At 28.8% G+C, this 25,259-nt stretch overlaps 2 protein-coding genes across 4 annotated transcripts in view; one reads left to right on the plus strand and one right to left on the minus strand.

The window, feature by feature from the left end:
• Nucleotides 1–17,862, plus strand: part of LOC124418458 — a 42,256-nt gene extending 24,394 nt beyond the window's left edge. Inside the window, exons 4-6 of one of the 2 annotated variants that reach the window (XM_046945229.1) lie at nt 819–1,141; nt 7,805–7,915; nt 12,832–17,862. In XM_046945229.1, coding sequence (XP_046801185.1) covers nt 819–1,141; nt 7,805–7,915; nt 12,832–14,300 — 1,903 coding nt within the window. In that variant the 3' untranslated portion in view covers nt 14,301–17,862. The remainder of the gene's footprint in view (nt 1–818; nt 1,142–7,804; nt 7,916–12,831) is intronic. The other variant, XM_046945230.1, reaches the window with a different exon arrangement.
• Nucleotides 17,863–23,857: 5,995 nt separating this feature from the next.
• The window catches only part of LOC111679583 (zinc finger protein 502), a 6,095-nt gene continuing 4,693 nt past the window's right edge, over nt 23,858–25,259 (minus strand). For both annotated transcript variants that reach the window (XM_046956317.1, XM_046956316.1), the window contains exon 6: nt 23,858–24,381. The gene's annotated coding sequence lies outside the window, so the exon portion shown is untranslated. The remainder of the gene's footprint in view (nt 24,382–25,259) is intronic.

Raw genomic sequence — 25,259 nt, forward strand, 5'->3', positions numbered from 1 at the left:
TATAGACTAGACTATAGACTAGACTATAGACTAGACTATAGACTAGACTATAGACTAGACTATACACTAGACTATAGACTAGACTATAGACTAGACTATAGACTAGAGCATAGTCTAGACTATAGACTAGAATATATACTAGAGTAAAGACTAGGCTACACTATAGACTAGACTATTGACTAGACTATAGACTAGACTAGATTATAGATTAAACTATAGACGAGACTATATACTAGACTATAGAATAGACTATAGACTAGACTATAGACTAGACTATAGACTAGACTATAGACTAGACTATAGACTAGATTATAGACTAGACTATAGACTAGATTATAGACTAGACAATATACTAGAGTATAGACCATAGTCAACAGTTTAGACTAGACTAGTCAAGACTTTAGTGGAGGCTATGGTCAAGAATTTAGTCGAGGCTATTGAAGACCACGCTATAGTCAATACAAACTATAAAAGTTTAAAAAGTAGATATTGACGTCAAATTATGTAAAAATTCTTAGAAAATTTTGCTACAGGGTTTTGTAACAGGCTGCAAAAATCATTCGCTAACAATCTTGTTTATTATATGAGTCATCAGAAAATGTAAGAAAAGGGATGTAGAGAAAAAAGACCCTTAAGAACCTAATGAAAATACAAACAAATGAGATGCTTGAGTTAAATACAAGATACTAGTATAAAATCTAACACGTATAACCTTTGATAAACTAAAGATATATAATATTGATTTAAAAACACACACATAGAAACAAACTAATAAAATCTTATTTTTTTCTCTTTTTTTGTTTTCTTTTATAAACTAGAAAATGTTGGCTTGAATCATCATTTGTGGGCACACGTCCCTTGGACTCACCGCAAACACCTATTATAGAAAATACACCCCTAATAACTGCTGCCCAAGCTGCTGCATCAACATTAAACAGCTCATTTAGGCCGCCATTGTTGAATAACAACAACAATAATAATATCAATAATAACAATAATAATTTACAATACGCAAATCATAATATTGATTTCTCAACATCAACGGGAAATGATCTACAACAATTAACACGTATGAACGGTGGTCTTAATAACGGTACTAGTAGTAGTAGTAGTGCCGCCGGTGGTGTTAATTTAGGAGTTGGTGAGTCTACTAAAAGAAAAACTCTTAAGCTTCAACTCACACAAATACAAGAGTGCTAAAAAATAAACAAAAACAAAAACTATTTTTGTTTGAAACACTGCAAAACATGAAATTTTTTAAAATTTATAATTTTTGCAATTTTGATTTTAGTATTTAGTAGTAGTAGTTTAAAAAAAAAAGCTTTTAATACTTTTTTTATAGAAATTTTACAAAAAATTTTGTAGTTTGTAATGCACTTGGCAATATTATTATAAATTTTAATTTTGTATAAATTTTTACAAAATATTTTTTTTTAAAATTTATAAAAAATTTTAAGTTAAATTTTTGAAAAATAGAGATTTTAAAAAGAAAAGCTTTTTCAATATTAGTTAAATTTTTTAAAAAATAAAGTAATTAACAAAATTCAAAAAAATTGTAAAATTGTGCCTTTAGATTAATTTTTTTAAAAAATTTTGAGTTTTTTTCTAAATAGTTTTCAAAATGTTTTGAAAAAGTTTTTCCATATTATTTTAATTTGCAATATTTATCTTTTTGCTTTAAAAGTTTTAAAACTCCTTTTCCCTACTTTTTAAAACTACTGCTTGTTTAAATTTAAGAAAAAAATCCCTCTTTTTTAAAAAAAAAAATTGTAAATTAATTTTTTTTTATAAAACTACAAAAACAAAATCGATAATTAATAAAGTGATGACATATGACGTTTCAAAATTCTTTTGTTTATTATTTTAGGTTTTTATTTCAAAATTTTACTAAAAGCACTTTGTTTATATATTAGTTATAAGAAAAAATTATAAAAAAAGCTTTAAGCTCTGAAAATAAAATTTAAACTTTTTACCCAAAGTTTGGCTAAAATGTTGAGGGAAATTAAAACTGAATAATTAAATAATTCGAAGAAAATAAAGCTTCCGGAACTAGAAAAAAGTTTTATTTAAAAAAAAAATAAAAAAAATGTTTTGATATACTGAAAATAAAGCTTTCAGAACTAGAAAAAAAGTTTTATTTAAATAAAAAAAAAAAAATATTTTTATATACTTAAGTTTTATATGAATGCTTTTTCGTATTAGTAACCAAAAAGCTTAAAGCTTAATGATAGAGTTTTAAAAAAAGCTTTAATTATGCTATAAAAGCTTAATTTTTGGAGTTAATTAAAATTTTACAAAAAAAAACTTATTCAAAAAACTCTCAATTAAAGTTTTAAAATAGTTTTTTTGAAAAAGCTTGCAATGAAAGTTTTAAAAAAGCTTTTTGTAAAAGCTCACTTAAAAGCTCTCAAAAAGCTTTATTTACAAAAATTAAAAACTTTATATTAAAGATAACTTAAGTTTTATAAAATAAAGCTTTTTGTAAAAGTTTTATGGAAATCTTAAACTAAAAAGCTGAAAGCTTTCTAAGGATATAACGTAAAAAGCTTTAATTTAGTAAATTAAATGTTCATAATAATTTTCATCAGAAACTTAGTTTTTTTTTAAATTTTAAGAAAATTTTTAAGTTTTTTTTAAGCTTTCTTAAAAGAAATACTTAAAGCTTTTAATGAAACTCACAGAAAAAAGCGTTATTCTAAAGCTATTTTAAGAAATCTAAAAAAAAATTGGGATATTATATAGGGAAACGCTTAAAGCTTTTGAAAAATTCAATTACAAGAAAGCTTTATTTTTAAACAACTTAAAGCTTTCAATAAAACTTAAAGAAAGAAACTTTATTCAAAAGCTTTTTTACTGAATCTAACAAAAATTTTGCAAATTAAATGCTAAAAAAGCTTTTGAAAAATTCAATTACAAAAAGCTTTATAAAAAAATTGAAAATTTAATTACAAAAAGCTTTATTAAAAAATTAAGTTTTTTATTAAAAAATTAAAAAAAAACTTCAAAAATCTTTATAGTGAAATTACAAGAAAGCTTTATTTTTAAAGAACATAAAGCTTTTAATAAAACTTAATGAAACAAACTTTATTCGAAAGCTTTATTACAGAATCTAAGGAAAACTTTACAAATTAAATGCTAAAATGAAAAATTCAAAATTTTTAAAAAAAAAAACAAAAATCTTTAATTTTTCTGTAAACAGTAGAGCTTATTTTAGAATATTTGATATTTTTCTGAAATATAGAACAAAAAAGCTTAAAGCTCTCAAAATAAATTTTTCAGAAAAACTTTTAAAATGTGAAATTTGGTCAAACATTTTGGAAAAGCTTTATTAAAAGAAAATAAGCTCTTAAGGAAAATCGTTAACAAGTTTTATATAAAATAAAAAGTTTGAGTTATTGTCATTGAAAAAGCTTAAAGCTTTTAATAAAAGTAAAATAAAAAGTATAATTTTGCTAAAATTTAAGCAACGAAATTTAAGCTCTTTTAGACTTAAAAGAAAAATTTTTTTAGTGTTCAACATAAAAGCTTTATATAGTTTTTTTTTTAAGTTGTTTGCTAAACTTGTATAAAAATTAAAAAAACTTTCTAAATTAAATTATTAGAAACATATTTGGTGCAATATTTAAAGCTTTAATACAATTAAGAAAGATTTTTATTTTATATTTATACTGAAAGCTTTTAATAAAACTTTTCTGATATTCGTTGGCCAACAGCTTTTATATGTAGTTAAAACTTTTTTCATAAAACTAAAATGTTTTTTTTGAATTTTGCAATTTAAAAGCTTTCAAACTACAAAATTGGCTTAAAAATTATAACTAACAAAAGTTTTTTAAAATCATAAAAGCTTATTTGTCATTATTCGTTCATTTTATATAAAAAAGTGTGTTTAAAATTAGCATTTTCCTCAAATTTTAGCCTTACTTGTAAACTTTAAGCAAGCTTTTAATAACTTTCAAAATTAAGTTTTAAAAGTTAACTTAGCTTAAAGTTTTCTTAATCCAAATTTCTTTCCTTTTTTTTGAAAAACAATTTTTTGTCAATTGGCCCATCTCATTAGAAAGACAAAAAATTTGGTAGAATTTTCTATTTAGGCTTGTTTTTAAATTAGAACAATTCACCTAAATTTAGAAATAAAATTAAACGAAAATAAAAACGACCTTCTATTTCTACTAAACAAAGTGCTTTTAGAAAACAAAATTTCAAAACTTTTTTATTTATGTCATAACACAAATCACAACTCATATCATGATAAAAACTTTAAAAATATCATAATTTTCTTTTTCTATTATAATTTAAGTTTAAATTGCTTTAAGGACTATATATATTTATATATAATTGGAAATTTATTTTTGCGTGTATTAAATACCAATCCCAAAATTATTATTATACAATTAAATTATTTAATTAATTTTATTAATTAATACATTGCACACTTCATGTTTGTAAAGTTTGTAATGTTTTAAACTTTTTTATTTCTCTATGCCTGCTTATCAAAAAGAAAATTGTTTTTTGTTAAACAATTTTCTTAATTTTCTTTTTAATTATTGTATTTATTTTACAATTTTACCACAAATTATATATTATACACATTTATACTATTATATATTATGAGCATAATTTTATATATAATCTTTATATAATCACAATTCTTTTTTTTAATTTAATAATTTCTTTTAATTAAAGTAAAATTAACATTTTGAATATTAAACATTATTATGATACGAATTTTATTTTATAAGTTGTTTTTTTTTTGCTAAATAAAAACGAAAAATATTTTTATGTTAAAAACAAAATTTTTGATTTTTTCATTTTTTTTTTTTAAATTTTTAGAAAAATTTTGAGTTTTAAAACACGTTACCGGATCTGATAAATATATAGCATAGACTAAAGTGAAGACTCTTTCGATTAGATTCTAAATTGGACTAAAGACTAAAATATAGATGATTATAGGAAACACTATATACTAAACTATAGCCTCGATTATACATTAGTTTCTAGTCTCGACTATAGAGTAGACATTGTCTAGAGACAAGGCTATAGCCTCCTTTGTAAACTAGGCAATAGCCTCGTTTTTAGACTAGGCAAAACACATTCTCGACCGTAGACTAGAATAATGACTAAACAATAGTCTTGACTATAGACTAGACTTTAGACTTGACTATAGACTAGACTTTAGACTTGACTATAGACTAGACTATACACTAGACTATACCCTAGACTATAGACTAGACTATAGTCTCGACTATAGACTAGACTATAGTCTCGACTATAGACTAGACTATAGTCTCGACTATAGACTAGACTATAGTCTCGACTATAGACTAGACTATAGTCTCCACTATAGACTAGACTATAGTCTTGATTATAGACTAGACTATAGTCTTGACTATAGACTAGACTATAGTCTTGACTTTAGACTAGACTATAGTCTTGACTATAGACTAGACTATAGTCTTGACTATAGACTAGACTATAGTCTTGACTATAGACTAGACTATAGTCTTGACTATAGACTAGACTATAGTCTTGACTATAGACTAGACTATAGTCTTGACTATAGACTAGACTATAGTCTAGACTATAGACTAGACTTTAGTCTTGACTATAGACTAGACTATAGTCTTGACTATAGACTAGACTATAGTCTTGACTATAGACTAGACTATAGTCTTGACTATAGACTAGACTATAGTCTTGACTATAGACTAGACTATAGTCTTGACTATAGACTTGACTATAGTCTTGACTATAGACTAGACTATAATCTTTACTATAGACTAGTCTATAGTCTTGACTATAGACTAGACTATAGTCTTGACTATAGACTAGACTATAGTCTTGACTATAGACTAGACTATAGTCTTGACTATAGACTAGACTATAGTCTTGACTATAGACTAGACTATAGTCTTGACTATAGACTAGACTATAGTCTTGACTATAGACTAGACTATAGTCTTGACTATAGACTAGACTATAGTCTTGACTATAGACTAGACTATAGTCTTGACTATAGAGTAGACTATAGTCTTGACTATAGAGTAGACTGTAGTCTTGACTATAGAGTAGACTGTAGTCTTGACTATAGAGTAGACTAAAGTCTTGACTATATACTTGACTATAGACTAGACTATAATCTTTACTATAGACTTGAGTATAGTCTTGACTATAGACTAGATATAGTCTTGACTATAGACTACACTACAGTATTGAATATAGACTAGACTATAGTCTTCACTATAGACTACACAATAGCATTGACTATAGACTAGACTATAGTCTTGACTATAGACTAGACTATAGTCTTGAATATAGACTAGACTATAGTGTTGACTATAGACCTGACTAAAGTATTGACTATAGACTAGACTATAGTCTTGACTATAGACTACACTATAGCCTTGACTATAGACTATACTAATGTCTCGGATATAGACTAGACTAAAGCCTCCCCTATAGAGTAGACTACAGTCTCTGCTGTAGACAAATAATAGTCTTTACTCTTGACTACCTCGACAATAGTATTCTTATAGACTATACAATGACCTAAACTATAGCATCGACTAAAGACTAAACAATAGTCTTGACTAAAGGCTAGACACTATATTCTCGAGTATTGGTTAGGCTTAAGCTCGGATAAATGCTAGACTAAAGTCTTGGGTGTAGACAAGACTTTAATCCTTGTCTATGGACTTTTGTTTCGAGTATAGACTCGATTAGATTAGACTATAGACAAAACTAGTCTCGACTATAGAGTAGACTATAGTCTCGATTAAATTTAGACTATAGTCTCGACTATTGACTACGCTATAGTCTCGACTATTGACTAACTATAGTCTCGACTATAAACTAGACTCTAGTCGAGATTATAAACTAGGCTACAGTCGAGACTTTAAACTATACTATATTTTACAGACAATAGTCTAGACTAGACTATAGTCGAGACTATAGACTAAACTATAGTCAAGAGCATAGATAAGACTTTAGTCTCGACTATAGATAAGAATATAGTCGAGACTATAAACTAGGCTATAGTCTACAGACAATAGTCTATACTGTATACTAGACAATATAATATAGACACTTTGCTCGTTTATAGAATAGATTCAAAACTGATTATTGCCAAAATTATGTACTTTAAAATAATCTAACTCTAGTCTCTAAAATGAAGACCAATATCGTCTTGATTATAGACAAGATTGTAGAACATTCTCGATAATATATTAACTATCAACTATCACTATAGTCATAGAACTGACGACAGTTTCGCTTATAGTACAAAGAAAGGCCATTAGCACAGAATATAAAATTAACTGAGGTAAATTTTTTTATTTTTCTTTTAATTTCAAGGCACTTAATTTTAAAATTTTAATTAAAACTTTAAAAATTATAATTTTTTTTAAAATTTAAATCAAACCAAAAAAAAAAAATATTCAAAAAATTTATATTCTCAGTGTAATTTTAACATAATTTTGTGCGCTTTAATGTGACCTATTCTTTTGTGTTAAAATGCAATCAAATATTTAATTGTAATCATTTTTTCTAAGCTAATTTTATATTAAAAAAACAGCCAAAAACAACAATTAATGATAAATTATTTTTTTATAAATTTTTTCTTTTTTTCCTACTTTAATTACTTTTTGCAAACAAACCCCAACGAAACAAAAAAAAAACTAAAATAATAACCACAATATGTTTTGTGTTTTGTAATAATTTATTCACCACCCCCCATCCTAATAAACGATAAAAAAAATATAAAATAAAACCCTGAATGCCTGGCAATCAAATGCTTTTAATGCTACAGAACGTTCCCTGAGTAACGCATCGCTAGAAGATGTTTTAGCCTCCCTTTTAGGATTGCCAACACATCAAACTGGAGCCAACGCCAGTGATGCTTATGCTAGGTCCAGCACAGGTATGCACCTGTAAGTTTTTGTTCCACAAAGCGTTAAAAAAAATAAATATTAATTTTAAATAAAAAAAAAAAAACAAAAAAAAGCAACTCCAAGCAATTGTTTAACAAAAAAAAAATAATTAAATGAATTAAATGTTTTTAAATATATATTTTTTTGTCTATAAAGTGGGAACAGAAATGTTATGAAAATTAAAATAAAATATATATATTTTTTATATTAAATATATATTTTTTTAAATAGTTATTATTAAAGTTTCCTTTTTTTAATTATATATATAATTATATACAATAATATACCTATACATATTTATAAACTTTTAAGAATTACCTCAGAGCTTTTGTAAACTTTTTATACAGTTTTATAATTTTTTTTTAAATTTTGCTTAAATATTTTAAATATTTTTATTAATATTATACAGTTAGTATAGATTTTATTCATATAAATAATTAATAAGTCTATTAATAACTAGATTAGAATATATTAATATCAACTTAAAAGTAGACTATAGTCTGTTCAATTAAATAGACTATAGTTCCGACCACATACTATACTACTTTAGAATAGACTAAATCCTTGACTATAACGTAGACTTTGTTCTCGACTTTAGAGAGTATAGTCTTAACTATAGAGTATACTATAGCCTCGACTATAGAATAGACTACATACTAGAATATAGAATTTGCTTTAGAATATGCTTTAGTACCGACTATAGTATAGACTAAAGTCTTAACTATAGGATATGCTATTGTCTCGACTATAGAATAAACTATAATCTCGACTATAGAATAGACTAAAGAATATACTACAGTCTCAACTATAGAATAGACTATAGTTACGAATATAGTCGACTATATATAGACCATAGTCTCGACTATATGATAGAGTATAGTCTCGACTTTAGATTAGACTATTTTCTCGACTATAGTTTCGACTAAAGAATACACTATAATTTTAACACTATAGTATGACTATAGGCTCGACGCAAGAGAAGACAACAGTCGCAACTATAGAATAGACTATTGACTCGACTAGAGAATACACTAGAGTTCCAACAATAGTGTATGATATAGTCTACACTATAGACGACTATATATAGTCTATAGACTAGACTGTAGTCTTGACTCTAGAATAGACTATAGATTATAGAAGACTATAGCCTCGACTAGGGAATACACTACAGTTTACAATAGTAAACGCTATAGTCGACTATATATATATAGAATGTAGAATAGACTATAGTTATGACTATAGTCTCGACTCTAGAATAGACTATAGTCTCAACTATAGAATAGGCAATAGTATACGTCATAGTCTAGAGTATAGTCTCGACTTTAGATTAGACTATTTTCTCGACTAGAGAATACACTATAATTTTAACACTATAGTATGACTATAGGCTCGACGCAAGAGAAGACAACAGTCGCAACTATAGAATAGACTCGACTAGAGAATACGCTAGAGTTCCAACAATAGTGTATGATATAGTCTACACTATAGACGACTATATATAGTCTATAGACTAGACTGTAGTCTTGACTCTAGAATAGACTATAGATTATAGAAGACTATAGGCTCGACTAGAGAATACACTACAGTTTACAATAGTAAACGCTATAGTCGACTATATATATAGAATAGACTATAGTTATGACTATAGTCTCGACTCTAGAATAGACTATAGTCTCAACTATAAAATAGGCAATAGTATACGTCATAGTCTAGACTATTGTCGACTATATATAGACTATAGTCTCAAGACTATAGTTACGACTTTAGGATAGTCTATTGTCTCAATTACAGATTTAACTATAGTCTCGAATATAGAGTAGACTAAAGTCTCGAATATAGAATAGACTATAGTCTCAACTATAGTATAGACTATTGTCTCGGCTATAGATTAGACTATAGTCTCGATTATAGAATAGAATATAGTCTCAACTAGAGAATACACTACAGTTTTAACAATAGTATACGCTAAAGAATATTGTCTTTACTATTGAATAGACTGTAGTCTTGACACGAAAGTAGACTACAGTCTCAACTATAGAATAGACTATAGTCCCGACTAGACAATAATATACACTATAGTCTCCACTATAGCCGACTATATATAGACAGTAGAATAGACTATATTTGTTACTACAGTCTAGACTATAGAATAGAGTATAATCACGACTATAAAATATATCATAGTCTCGACTATATAATAACCTATCGCCTTGACTATAACGTAGACTAAAGTCTCGACATTTTCGACTATAGTCTCAACTATAGAATATATTTTAATCTCGAATATACCATAGTCTCGAGCAAATAATAGACTATAATCTCTAATATAAAATAAACTATTGTTTCGACTATATAAGTCTCGACTACAAACTATAAAATAGATTATGAAGTCGACTACAGTCCTGACTATAGAATAGATTATAGTCTTGACTATAGAATAGATTATTGTATAGAACAGTCTATAGACTCGACTTTAGAATAGACTACACTTTCATCTATAGTATAGACAAAAACGATTAAATATGATTTGTTAATATAAATTTCCGCGAAAAAAAGACTTCGTCTAAGTATTAAGATTCTATTTTTTGAGTTAGTATATTTTGAATATAAGCTTCCGAAACACCTATATATTTGTCTATATATTTACATTTTCGTTTATTTTAAGTAATTAATTATATTTTATTTGTCGAATATATACAATTTATATAATAATTAATTTATTTTATTAGTTTAGTAACTAAACTAAACTTTAGTTATATATATAGTTAATAGCTCAACTTGGTCCAGTTACTAGACCTACACTTATCTACAGACATATTTTATTAATAGAAATGTTGACCTAAAAAGATGTAGTTTCCAAAGAAATAAGTTCAAAATTGAAAACAAACAGATTTTCCTTATGAGTGGTTGTTAAGGAATAAGGTGAATTATAGAGCGATATTTTGAAGGCAGTTATTAGGACTGGAGTCAAATATAGTCCAATGTTCGTAATAATGGCTTAGGTGCACATATTGCCGTACAAAATTCTTTAAATTTATAATGATCTTGAGATATTGCATCTATATGTTATCAGCTGAGTTCTTTGTGGGTCCTAGCTAAGATCTTGTCCGGCGATATTTCTTGCAGACAATTTCCTATTTAATAAGTATATGTATAAACATTTTATGTATATCGGAATTAGAGATCCAGTTGTGGGGCCACATCATACTATGAATGTTAGTTAAACTGAGGTTTATAAATAGTTTGTTTGAGCGATTAACGAATATGGTTCATGTTTCGCTTCCGTAAAAGTATTTATCTACAACATCTTTCCAAATGTTTCATCGATTTCGTGGGGGGCTGTCAGTTGTTATTTGACTGCCAAGGAAAGTAAAATTGTTGACTTCTTTTGACAGCAGTTATGGTGCGTATATTATAGTAGTTTATCCGCTGTTGTCTTCACTTCTTAAGTAACCTTGACGGAGCTGATTACTAAAGCGTGGTTCGTTTATTCTCAATGTTACTTAATCCTGTTATTGCCGTCATGGATGATCAGATTAAGATATTGTGTTGTGTCTACTTTTATAGATTTTGTCTTATCCATGTTGGTCCGCAATTGGTACTTTCCTGGGATTGTCTTTTACTCTGCATATGAATCTGTTTCGAGCAACTTAATGCGTTGTCGTCGTCAGCATATGTTAAATCATACGGACGTTCCATATTTTTATAGGGTGCCGAACTGTCTTCTTGCAATTAGAGGGTTAAGTAAGCTGTGACCAAATTCTGGAAGATTCTTATTGTAGATAGTGCCGTTGTTCCATGGTTTTAAGTCATTTATGAATGTTGAAGTAAATTTCTAAAGAGAAGCTTTGTATGGAGATTAGATTGTACAAACTTTGACCGCTCATTGCAAAAATCAGGGATTTGAAAAAATCCTATATGTACCGATCTTTATAGAGATGCTATATATGTCATAGGTAGACTATGCATAGTCCACGAACTAATTATGTTAAAAATGTAGACCTGTACTTTGTAACTACGTTGATATGGAAGGACGGATGGTCGGGCGGACATTGTTCTATTGGTTCCAAAAGTTATATTGAAACGTCCCCGAACTAATTATGTTAAAAATGTAGGCCTGTACTTCATAACAACGTTGATATGGAAGGACGGATGGTCGAACGGACTTTATTTTATAGATTCCGAAAGTTATATTGATCGATCGATGCACTTTAAGGTGGATGAAGGATCGATAATTAAGTACATAACAAATATCAACGTTGCAGTATGGAAATTCCCTTCTGATATGCACTCTTTAGCTTGTATATATTGTAGTTCAAGGTAAAAATCGATAGGTCTTGAAAATATGTATATATGTATGATTAAATATATAAATATTAGTTAATTTTTTACATAAAATAAATGTAGTTTAACTTATTCAAATCATTTATAAATCTACTATTGATAAAGTTCAAAATTCATTAAGTTATAGATAAAATTACATAAATTACACTGAGAAAAAAAAATGTATAAAAAAAATTAGTTATTTTAGAACAAAGAATACAATAAATAGAATTTCAAAATTTTTATTAATTATTGCTTGTCTTAGCTAAAACAAAAACACAGCAAAATTTGTTTAAAAATTTAGCTAAAGTTTTTTTCAAAGCGTTATTTTTTAATTAAATTAAGTTTCTTTTAACAAAAAAAATAATAAAACAAAAACAGTTTTAGCATGCTAGTAAATAAATTAATTAATTTAATAAATTTCATATTAAGTAAAACAACAACAAAGTTTTTTTTAGTATAAAGGGAATGCTTGATGTTGTGTAGAATATTTTGTTAAAGAAAAATTATTAAAAAAACACAAAAACTTAAAAAATAATAATAAAATTTCCTTTTTCTCATTAACAAACAAAAAACAAAACAGGAGGCGCTTTAGTTAGTGAGTCACAAACGCCCAATAAACAACAAACACAACAACATCATATGCCCCAAAAACCACAACCTTTACAACAGCTACAACTTCAACAACTACAACAACAACAGCAACAACAAAAAGAGAATTTACTAACAATATCTAAAGAAGAACAACAACGTTTGCGACGACGCAGTGAAGGAGATGCGGCAACTAAGCAGAAACAACAGCAGCAGCAACAAGAGCAACAACAACAGCATTTCGAACAAAAATCCCAACACTATGGTACAAATGCCAAAACGTATGCCAGTGACACAATCACCACCGTCACCAACACCAATACGACGGCAAATGGCCATGCAATTGGAGCGACCGCGTTCCTGCCTCCCCGGCGTGTATCGCTCGGTGACTCCTCAGAATCGAATAATCGAACAGCCAGCGCCTCTGGTGAGCTGCAGATCAAGTGCCGCAATAACAAGTGCGATCGCACTGCCACGCCCGCCGACGCCAAAAAGTATTACAAGTCATGCCACAATTGTACCTATTTATATTGTTCGCGTGAATGTCGCCGAGCCCATTGGGAGAAACATCGTAAAGCGTGTCTGCACTCCCGTGTCTCAAATCTGTGCCGCCAAGTGTTAGCCTCCTGCAAGGATGATAGTGATTCTTTGCGTCATTTGAGCCTGTTGGCACGCAAAGGATTCTTGTCGCAGGGTCGTGGAGTGGTTAGGATTCTATTTCGTTCTCCAGAATCGGCTGAGGGTTTTATCAAGAATGGCTTCCAGTGTATGGGTGAGGCTTCGTATGTTCGTTGGCCAGATTTAATGCCAGCTGAAATGGGTCTTGAGCTTTATTCGGAATTATTAAAACTTAGCACTGAATATCGGCCTGATTCCAAAATGTTAGTGTATGTGGCGGTGTGTGTGGTCTCGGAAGCCCCCGGCATGGGCCAGGCTCCAGTGCGCTGGGAACGTCAACTTGTTTCACGTTGTGCCAAATTGAAATTATGCAAAACTGTCTTAGCAGAGCTGGAACAACAGCAACAACCTTTACCCTTACCCGTTACAGTGGTGGCTGTACCCGAACCCACCACCGAAGTTCTTATACTCACTTTCAATCCTCAGCTACGCAATTCCACTGCTCAACGTGAATTAGTACTCTCGAACATACTCGATATTCTCTCTAGACGTGGTGTCATTTTACGCAAACATTATCCGGAAATCTTTCAACGTTTACAAACCTATACCGAAGGTCAAACGGATAAATTCAATCCTGTCACTTTACATCCTCGTGATTCTCATACTGGCCAAAATTTCGTCTGCATTATAATGCCTGTACAGTCTGAAACTGAAATTATTAAATTACCCTCTATAGCTGATGGTGGTAATCGTGTCACAACCATTGATGTAGGTTCTACAGCCGCTTTGGCCCAACTGGATGACGATGAGCTATTGACTCGCACGGCCACACTTGCAAGTTGATTAAAATCGTCAACACGTAGGGGTCATCGTAAAACTAACTCAAATTCCAGTAGTAAAAGTAGAAATTCACCTTCACCCCAACTAATGTCACCCGTCACAACATCCGTGGCCGTCGTAGAGGGTTTCAGTTTGGAAAGTACTCGTATGTAAATTTAAGTTTCAATCTTTAGTTAGCTTTTCCTAACAACTCTCCCAACACTCTCTTTTACACTCTACATGTCTATTTAATTAACTATATAGAGAGCTTGTTATATAGTGCCATTTACATCATTATATCTAAAACTATTTAATCTAAAGTATATCATTAAAATTGAACTAAAGCTTTAAAACGAAAAAGCTTATATTAAACCACAACAACAACAAAAGCAATCGTTAACAGCTTTCTTCTATACTTATATATAAAAAAAGTACTTTAACATTCACACTATATATTCTATACTAAAAAACATGATAAATTTCACGCGATAAAAAAGCTTTGTAGTAATAAAATCTTTCATATGAAAGCATTCTACAAAAGCTTTTATATTCCAATAAAAAGCTTATTTATATAACACGTAGTTAATGTAATAGTTATAAAACAAAAGTTTTGGTTTATTTATACTTTATAATAAGAAGCCAAATAAACTTCAGAGAATAAAAAAAAAAAAACGATAAGCTTTTTATGGAAGTATAATGGATCATAGGAAAGAAAAAAGCATAATTAATAGATGTAAAATTACCTTTAGAAATATGAACTTTAAAAGTTATTGAATGAGTTTAAAAAGTTTGATCAATGTTATTCTACTTTTGTTCCTTTGAACCCGATTAGAATAGGAGTACCTAAGCAGCCGAATATATCTCTTGAAAGTTTGATTAGCTGTCAACCCAAAATTTTTATAATCCTAGTAGCTTTAAACGAAAATCAGACAAAGAAACAAGATCGGAATGAAACCCTTGTCCTTATGACTAATTTTGTTTAGACACTAAGGCAGGTCCATCCTCTCTATACTTTTATAACAGAAACTCCTACAAAAGTCATTATATTGATCTTCTAACTCCATAATGAGCAATTATAACTAACTAGCTGAGATCGAATACGAACCTTTTTGGTTCATGCAACTTGAGCCGCATTTAACATTTCTCTTAGATATGAGAAAACTACTTACAATTGATCTATGAAGGGTACAAGGCTCTATAATATTGAATGTATCGGCTCATTTGTGAAGAATCTGAGGTTTTATATCGTTAATCTAAATCGATGTTAATGTTTCTCGTAAAAACTATGGTTCCGGAAATTAAAGTGTCACATTTTCCAAGAGCATAATCCATGGACTACAAATTGTTTAGATATCAAGTATAACTATATTTCGCAAAGGTATTGTGTTTGGAGTTTAAATCCTCCTCGTCCGAAGGGAATTCATAATACAACTTACTTGATGTAGAATCAATTCTAACGATCTCTTTATAATGAGCAGTTATAACTAATACAAAAGCATTTTGTCGAGATTTTCGCAGATGCGAAAGAATCGAATATGAACCTATCGGGTTTATGCAACTTAGCTTAAGAGGCCATCTGCCTTGAGCCACATATACCATCACTCTAAGGTGATTGAATGATCTATGAAGGTTTCATTGATCTGTGAAGGATACAATGTTTCTACAACCATAATATTAAATGTCTCGATTCATTTGTGTAGAACTCATCATTATATATACATTAAGTTAATGATCCTCATAAAATACTGGTTCCGCCAAAAAGTAGGCCTGTTATAATGTTCATGAAAGTTAAAGTTCCACAATGTTCATGAACATAATACATGGACTACAAATTGTCCAGAACAATTATAATTTCGTAAAGCTAGTGTTTCAAATTGCCTGGAGTTTAAAATCTTTGCGTTTGGAGGGTATCCAAATACAAGAAGAACTTTTTCACACAAAGTCCGAATGCATGGACTCTGTAGTTCTCAATAGCACCCCCGATCTTGATATTCCACCTAAAAGCATTCTAAAGCAAATATGTAACTCAGTGGTTTTGTGTTACCTAAAAGCACTGAATAGTTCAATGAAGATCAGATCAGAAGATCAGTTGTCAAATTATTCTAAAGTAATTTGATCTTATGGGAAAAATTATTTTAAAGATCACATGAAGGATACACAGATCATTTTGGATAGACTTAATTGGGTTGAATTTCATAAGTTTTTAAGTTCGTCTGTAGCCGCACCAATTAGGAAAATGGACGCTGTAGATGTTTTCCACAACTCGCCTATATCTGATAGGTGTCAAAAGCTTCGACTAGAGACCGACAAGCGGCTGTTTTTGAGACGGCTTGAAGTGTAATTGATTCAGATATCCCTGGATTCGTCAAATAAAATCATGTATAAGTTTTGCCTTATTATAACCTATGAACGCCACAATGTGTTAAATCAGAGGAAAAAGTTTACAAAAGAACAAAGAGGTTTTTTACTTAAGTCCAAAGATTTGAGAATCATTGACACAATAAAAGATCGATCACAGGAATCTATATAAGATCAGTTATATTAGAAATTCTCCTACAAATACATTAAAGGAACTATTATAAACAATTATTTACCGGGAGTTTGTCCCCTTTTGGGTGTTTTAGGTAAAGAAGAGGAAAAACTTCTCTCAGGACTCGCCGATATCTACTAGGAACCATCACGCTGCTTCTTTTGTGAGTAGACTTTAAGCAATAGTTTTACTTAAAGTCACCATTTACTATGGAAGCCGCCATTCACTATATCAGAGGGAAATATTTACAAAATTTAGAAGAGGTGGAGAATTAAGGTTTCTTCCAATGAATCGAGATCGATTTAGATCACTTATTGTTAGAGAACAAGCAGCATTGAGCTTGTTACTTAAGTCTGAAGATTCTTGTCTATATTATATGTTTCATTGAGAATCACTGGCACAATGAAAGATCGATCACAGGAATCTATATAAGATTAGTTATACTAGAAGCTATTCCTACATTAAATGAACAATTATTTACCATGCAAAGGCTTAAGGTATAGATGAGGAAACAATTTCCCTCATTCAGAATGGGTCTGTGAATCTTTTAAGATTGATTAACAATAGATTGTTTAGCTCACTTAGTTTGAAAGAACATGCAGCATGTGACTTAGAGCTAAAGTTGGATAAGTAACTAAAACCCTCTGGTCCATATTGTCTACATTATCTGGAACTATTTCCACGAGAAAACTTATGAAAAAAATCTTATCAGAGAAGTGGATTTGGACAAAATAAGACAAGAATTTGAACCAGTTATGTACTTCACTATGACAATGAAAACCAATTGTAATAGGACCAGCAGTATCTCGTTTTGGGACTAAAGTCTTTCTTGTCTGAAATTCAGAAGCATTATTGTGAGAAAGCCAATAATCTTCAATATACGGATTTTTATAGTTTTTACAATTCACGTTTTTTTCTAAAGGTAATTATTGGTCTTACATCAAACATTTTCAAAACAAAGAAACTAAAGAAATCATTTAAATATACTTAAAACTAATTAACCTGCAGCTTCCATTACATCAAATAATACAAATAAAACAATTAAAATTAACAAAAGATTAAAAAATAATATACAAAATCATAAAAATCACAAATACAGTGTGGTAAAAAAGTTATGGGTCACTTTTTTCTATTTTTAAGCAGAAAACAACTTAAAAACCCCTTTTTGACAAACCAAAAAACCACAACAAAAAATTAAAGAAATTTATAAAACAAAAAATCTCTAATCACCAAAAGATAATAAAATGAAATAAAATTTATAAAATTCTAAAAATTCAAAAAAAAAAATTAAACCTAAATTTTATTTTTAGTTGTTAAATGTATGTTTAATATTTTTATGCAAAATTAAGAAACTAAAAAACATTTATGTTATAATGTACATGTCTAATTTTTAAGATTTAATAAATGTATTTTATTTTATTAAAAAAAATGAAAATAAGTTTTCTCCTTAAAAAAAATTTACATCAAAATATAAGAAATGCCTTATTTTTCTTTTAACTTCAAAAAAAAAAAGAACAAATATAATTTACATGTTAAAACTCTGTTGCTTTAAATGGTAATTAAAATAAATATATCTAGTTTAAAATTTCCAAAATATTTAAGAAAATAAAATTTAACCTAAAAAAATAAATTTATAATTCCTATTTAGTAAAATATTTTCCTTAATTTTTTATTATTAAATTAAAACAAATTTATTTTAGACAAGAAAAACAATTAAAAGAAAACATTATGTTTGAAAATATTAAATTACAAGGTTATATTTTGAAATTACTTTAAAATATAACCTTGAGAAGTGTTTTGTCAGATAAAAGTGAAAAATTTCTTCAAGTTTGAATTATAAGGGTTTCGTAAAGTTAACAGAAATCAGTTCCAGTTCTAGATCAGTTCTGGTTAAATTCTTGTTCGGCTCTAGTTCTCTTCTAGTTCTGTTTTAGTTCTGTTGTAGTTCTGTTGTAGTTCTATTCTAATTCTGTTCTAGTTCTGTTCTAGTTCTGTTCTAGTTCTGTTCTAGTTCTGTTCTAGTTCTGTTCTAGTTCTGTTCTAGTTCTGTTCTAGTTCTGTTCTAGTACTACTTCTGTTCTAGTTCTGTTCGAATTCCGTTGTAGATCAGTTCAAGTTCAGTTCTAGATCAGTTCAGTTCTAGTTCAGTTCTAGTTCAGTTCTATTTCAGTTCTATTTCAGCTCTAGTTCAGTTCTAGTTCAGTTCTAGTTCAGTTCTAATTCAGTTATAGTTCAGTTCTAGTTCAGTTCTAGTTAAGTTCTAGTTAAGTTCTAGTTCAGTTCTAGTTCAGTTCTAGTTCTAGTTCTAGTTCAGTTCTAGTTCAGTTCTAGTTCAGTTCTAGTTCAGTTCTAGTTCAGTTCTAGTTCAGTTCTAGTTCAGTTCTAGTTCAGTTCTAGTTCAGTTCTAGTTCAGTTCTAGTTCAGTTCTAGTTCAGTTCTAGTTCAGTTCTAGTTCAGTTCTAGTTCAGTTCTAGTTCAGTTCTAGTTCAGTTTTAGTTTAATTCTTGTTCAGTTCTAGTTGAGTTTTAGTACTGAATTCGACAACTTTAGCTGATCACTGTTAACAGTAATAAATCCTTGTTGATTCTAAATTTAAATCGTTCAACTTACATTTTCAAACAAAACATTAGAATAAGTTTTTAAATTTGATTTATTTTCTACTTAGTATAAATTTTTAAAAATAAATCTATTCGATAGTTTATATTAGTTGGTAATATTAAAATAACTCTTAAACTTGCTAACAAATCTATTTAGATAAATAATAAAAAAACAAAATAAAACTTCAAGCAATAGTTTAATATCAAATACTAATAAACTAAAAATCATTATTATTATTACTAAAACAAACAAAAAGCATATTTAAACAAAATACTGATGATGACTTTCATTTATAAAATTCGTTCACTTTCACTAATAAACTTCGCTTTAATAATACAAATAAAAAAACAAAAAATATATAAATAAAAACTCTAATCCTTTATATAGAATGTTTAAACAAAAAAAATGTAAAACAAATCATAGAAAAATGCATTAAAATTCATTAAAAACAAATTTAACAAATAATATATAATTAAGCTAATTCAAATGTAAACATAAAATGAATGAACTTATATTTGAATAATAAATAAAAAAGATTTAAAATTATAATATACATTTAAAAATTGTTTGCCTATTATAATTATTATTATTAATAAAAATCGTATAAAAAAACAAACGTATAAATTAATAGTAATAATAATAAAAACACATAAAAGTATAACTGATTCCTTTTTCTTTTAAGTTAAGAAATAAAAAAATAAAAACAAATATAATATTAATAAAGTGAAATTGATTAAAAAAAATTTGGGAAGTGGAGTTTTATTGAGGAGAAGAAATCAGCACTTTCAAGTTAAAATTAATTTTGAAAGGGAAGTGATTTTCGAAGAGAATATAAGTAATGATAAAATAAGATCTACATTAGAAATCACTGAACTACAACTGGAAGAAAAATATAACTTAAAACTACTACTAATCAAGAACTGATGTAGAACTCAAAAACAAACGATCAACAAAAAAACAACTGATCTAGAACTAGACTAGAATCAAACTAGGACTGAACCAGAATTGAACTAGAATAAAACTAGAAAAAAAACTGGAAGAAATCTAGAACTGAATTAGAACTGAAATAGAACCAACCTATAATTAAGCTAAAATAGACGGAACTAAAACTGATATAAAAACGATCTAAAACTTAACTGAAAGTGAAGTAGAACTGATCTCGGAGTAGACTAGATTTGATCTACAATTGCAAAAATTGGCTTACCAAAAAAAACTAGAAGTGAAGTAGAACTGAAATATAACTGATATACGATGGAACTAGAAGTGAACTAGAGCTAAACTAGAACTGAAATAGAACTAAACTAGAACTGAACTAGAATTGAACTAGAACTGAACTAGAACTGAACTAGAACTGAACTAGAACTGAACTAGAACTGAACTAGAACTGAAATAGAACTGAAATAGAACTGAACTAGAACTGAACTAGAACTGAACTAGAACTGAACTAGAACTGAACTAGAACTGAACTAGAACTGAACTAGAACTGAACTAGAACTGAACTAGAACTGAACTAGAACTGATCTAGATCTGAACTAGAACTTAACTAGAACTGAACTAGAATTGAACTAAAACTAAACTAGAACTAACCTAGAACTAACCTAGAACTAAACTAGAACTGAACTAGAATTGAACTAAAACTGAACATGAGCTAAACTAGAACAGAACTAGTACTGAACTACAACTGAACTAGAAGTGAACTAGAACTGAACGAGAACTGAACTAGAACTGAACTAGAACTGAACTAGAACTGAACTAGAACTGAACTAGAACTGAACTAGAACTGAACTAGAACTGAACTAGAACTGAACTAGAACTGAACTAGAACTGAACTAGAACTGAACTAGAACTGAACTAGAACTGAACTAGAACTGAACTAGAACTGCACTAGAACTGAACTAGAACTGAACTAGAACTGAACTAGAACTGAACTAGAGCTGAACTAGAACTGAACTAGAGCTGAGCTAGAACTGAACTGAACTAGAACTGAACTAGAACTGAACTAGAACTGAACTAGAACTGAACTAGAACTGAACTAGAACTGAACTAGAACTGAACTAGAACTGAACTAGAACTGAACTAGAACTGAACTAGAACTGAACTAGAACTGAACTAGAACTGAACTAGAACTGAACTAGAACTGAACTAGAACTGAACTAGAACTGAACTAGAACTGAACTAGAACTGAACTAGAACTGAACTAGAACTGAACTAGAACTGAACTAGAACTGAACTAGAGCTGAACTAGAACTGAACTAGACTGAGCTAGAACTGAACTGAACTAGAACTGAACTAGAACTGAACTAGAACTGAACTAGAACTGAACTAGAACTGAACTAGAACTGAACTAGAACTGAACTAGAACTGAACTAGAACTGAACTGAACTGAACTAGAACTGAACTAGAACTAAACTAGAACTGAACTAGAACTGAACTAGAACTGAACTAGAACTGAACTAGAACTGAACTAGAACTGAACTAGAACTGAGCTAGAACTGAACTAGAACTGAACTAGAACTGAACTAGAACTGAACTAGAACTGAACTAGAACTGAACTAGAACTGAACTAGAACTGAACTAGAACTGAACTAGAACTGAACTAGAACTGAACTAGAACTGAACTAGAACTGAACTAGAACTAAACTAGAAATGAACTAGATCTGAACTAGAACTGAATTAGAACTGAACTAGAACTGAACTAGAATTGAACTAGAACTGAACTAGAACTGAAATAGAACTGAACTACAAATGAAATAGAACTGAACTAGAATTGAACTAGAACTAAACTAGAATTGAACTAGAACTGAACTAGAATTGAACTAGGACTTAACTAGAACTGAACTAAAACTGAACTAGAACTGAACTAGAACTGAACTAGAACTGAACTAGAACTGAACTAGGACTGAACTAAAACTGAACTAGAACTGAACTACAAATGAACTAGAACTGAACTAGAATTGAACTAGAACTGAACTAGAATTGAACTAGAACTGAACTAGAACTGAACTAGAACTGAACTAGAACTGAACTAGAACTGAACTAGAACTGAACTAGAACTGAACTAGAACTGAACTAGAACTGAACTAGAACTGAACTAGAACTGAACTAGAACTGAACTAGAACTGAACTAGAACTGAACTAGAACTGAACTAGAACTGAACTAGAACTGAACTAGAACTGAACTAGAACTGAACTAGAACTGAACTAGAACTGAACTAGAACTGAACTAGAACTGAACTAGAACTGAACTACAAATGAACTAGAACTGAACTAGAATTGAACTAGAACTGAACTAGAACTGAACTAGAATTGAACTAGAACTGAACTAGAATTGAACTAGAACTGAACTAGAACTGAACTAGAACTAGAACTGAACTAGAACTGAACTAGAACTGAACTAGAACTGAACTAGAACTGAACTAGAACTGAACTAGAACTAAACTAGAGCTGAACTAGAACTGAACTAGAACTGAACTAGAACTGAACTAGAACTGAACTAGAACTGAACTAGAACTGAACTAGAACTGAACTAGAACTGAACTAGAACTGAACTAGAACTGAACTAGAACTGAACTAGAACTGAACTAGAACTGAACTAGAACTGAACTAGAACTGAACTGGAACTGAATTAGAACTGAACTAGAGCTGAATTAGAAATAACCTAGAACTGAACTTCAACTGAACTAGAACTGAACTAGATTTGAACTAGAACTGAACTAAATTAGAACTGAACTAGAATTAAACAAAAATTGAAGGAGAACTGAAAACAGTTGATAAAGGATCAGAAAATATATATATTTCTTTTAAATTAACATGCTATTTAACAAAGAAACAAAACAATATATTTTTAACCATTTTTAATAAATTTACTTACAAAATTGTTGTTGCTGAAAAAGTTTTTGCTTACCAGAAGAATGCTTTTAAATTAATAAAAAAAAATCAAATTTTTGTATTATTTTAATCAAATTTCTTTATGATTTTCATTTTATAAATTATTTACACACAGTTATTGTAGAAGTTGACGTTTTTTTTTTTTTTTGTTAAATTTAAATTTAATGTTTGTGTATGTTATACAAAATCGTTGCTTATATTAATTAATTTATTTATTTATGTTAAATAATTAGCTAAATTTTTAACAAAAATATATATTGATAATATTTATTAAAAATATATTGCTTTTTCTTACAAACGAGCAAAAGAAAAATCAAAGAATAATAAAGAAAACATTTGTTTTACTGCTGAACAATTGTTCAGGACAATTGTAAAGGACTAATTTTTATACACTAAAAGAAAAACTAGAGAAATTTAAAAATAAGCGTTTTGAAAGGAAAAAAACTTCCAATTTATTAACATTATGGAGTTTTAATTACTTTACAAAATCTTAAAATTTATTTGAAAACTTAAAAGTTATGAAAGCATTTCTTTTTCTTTTATTTTTAAAAATTTTCTAGGAAAATTTTGTTAAATTTTTATTTATTTATACAAAGTAAAAGGAAGTATGTATAACTTAATTTAGTTGTTAAATATTAATTATTGAAGGTTTATGATGTATGCGTAGAATTGTTTTTTTTTATTAAATAATTATGTTTAATTGTTTTTATTTTTATATACGTTTTAGGTTGTCAAGCAACTTTGTTTAATCTTAATAATTTAGCTTAATACTCTTATAAGTAGAGAAAAATAAAAAGAAATTAAAAAAAAAAAAATAATGAGAAGAATTTAAGGAAAAGCTAAGCTTAAAATTAAAAACTAAATTAAAAAGAATTTTCTATAGACTAATAGTTAGTACTACTTAAAATGTAGTACTACTTGTTTAAATTTATTTACATTTGGTTAAAGAAAACAAAAGGTTTCAAAAAGTGTTTATTTAACGAGTCATTTGGAAGTGAAACGGCAAGAGCACCAATAGGGTCAAAAAATCAATCATCGAATGGGGGGGCGGGGGGCGGGGGGCCACAGTGTATATTTAGAGAAACCAGACTGCAAAAAGAGATTTTATAGAAATGTTTAAAAACAAATTGCTTAAAAAAAAACTTAAAACTATTTTAGTCTTACGGCTAATGGAGAGAGGCACAAAACACAAAAGCAATGAAAATGTGTGTAAAATGTGAAAAAAGCAAATGAAATGATACGAAATATTAAACCTTTATATAGCAAACATTTTACTACAATCCAAATTTTGGACATAGCTTTATCCAGATGGAAAATATATCAAACTAAACAATTATCTTAAAAATTAAATGAAAGTTTATATTAAACAAGAAATTATCTAGATTTGAGTTCGAATAAGTCTAGAAAATAACTAAATTAGAACTGAACTGGATCTTGACAAGAACTGAAGTAGAACTAGGACTGAACTTAACTAGAACTGAACTGGATCTTGACCAGAATTAAAGTAGAACTAGGACTGAACTAAACTAGAACTGAACTGGATCTTGACCAGAACTGAACAAGAACTGAACAAGAACTGAACAAGAAGTGAACAAGAACTGAACAAGAAGTGAACAAGAACTGAACAAGAAGTGAACAAGAACTGAATAAGAACTGAACAAGAACTGAACTAGAACTGAACAAGAACTGAACAAGAACTGAACAAGAACTGAATAAGAACTGAACATGAACTGAACAAGAACTGAACAAGAACTGAACAAGAAATGAACAAGAAATGAACAAGAACTGAATAAGAACTGAATAAGAACTGAACTAGAACTGAACTAAAACTGAACTAGAACTAAACTAGAACTAAATTGGAACTGAACTAGAACTGAATTAGAACTGAACTATAACTGAACTATAACTGAACTAGAACTGAACTAGAACTGAACTAGAACTGAACTAGAACTGAACTAGAACTGAAC

Source organism: Lucilia cuprina, chromosome 2 (genome assembly GCF_022045245.1).
Source record: "Lucilia cuprina isolate Lc7/37 chromosome 2, ASM2204524v1, whole genome shotgun sequence".
Lineage (NCBI taxonomy): Eukaryota > Metazoa > Arthropoda > Insecta > Diptera > Calliphoridae > Lucilia > Lucilia cuprina.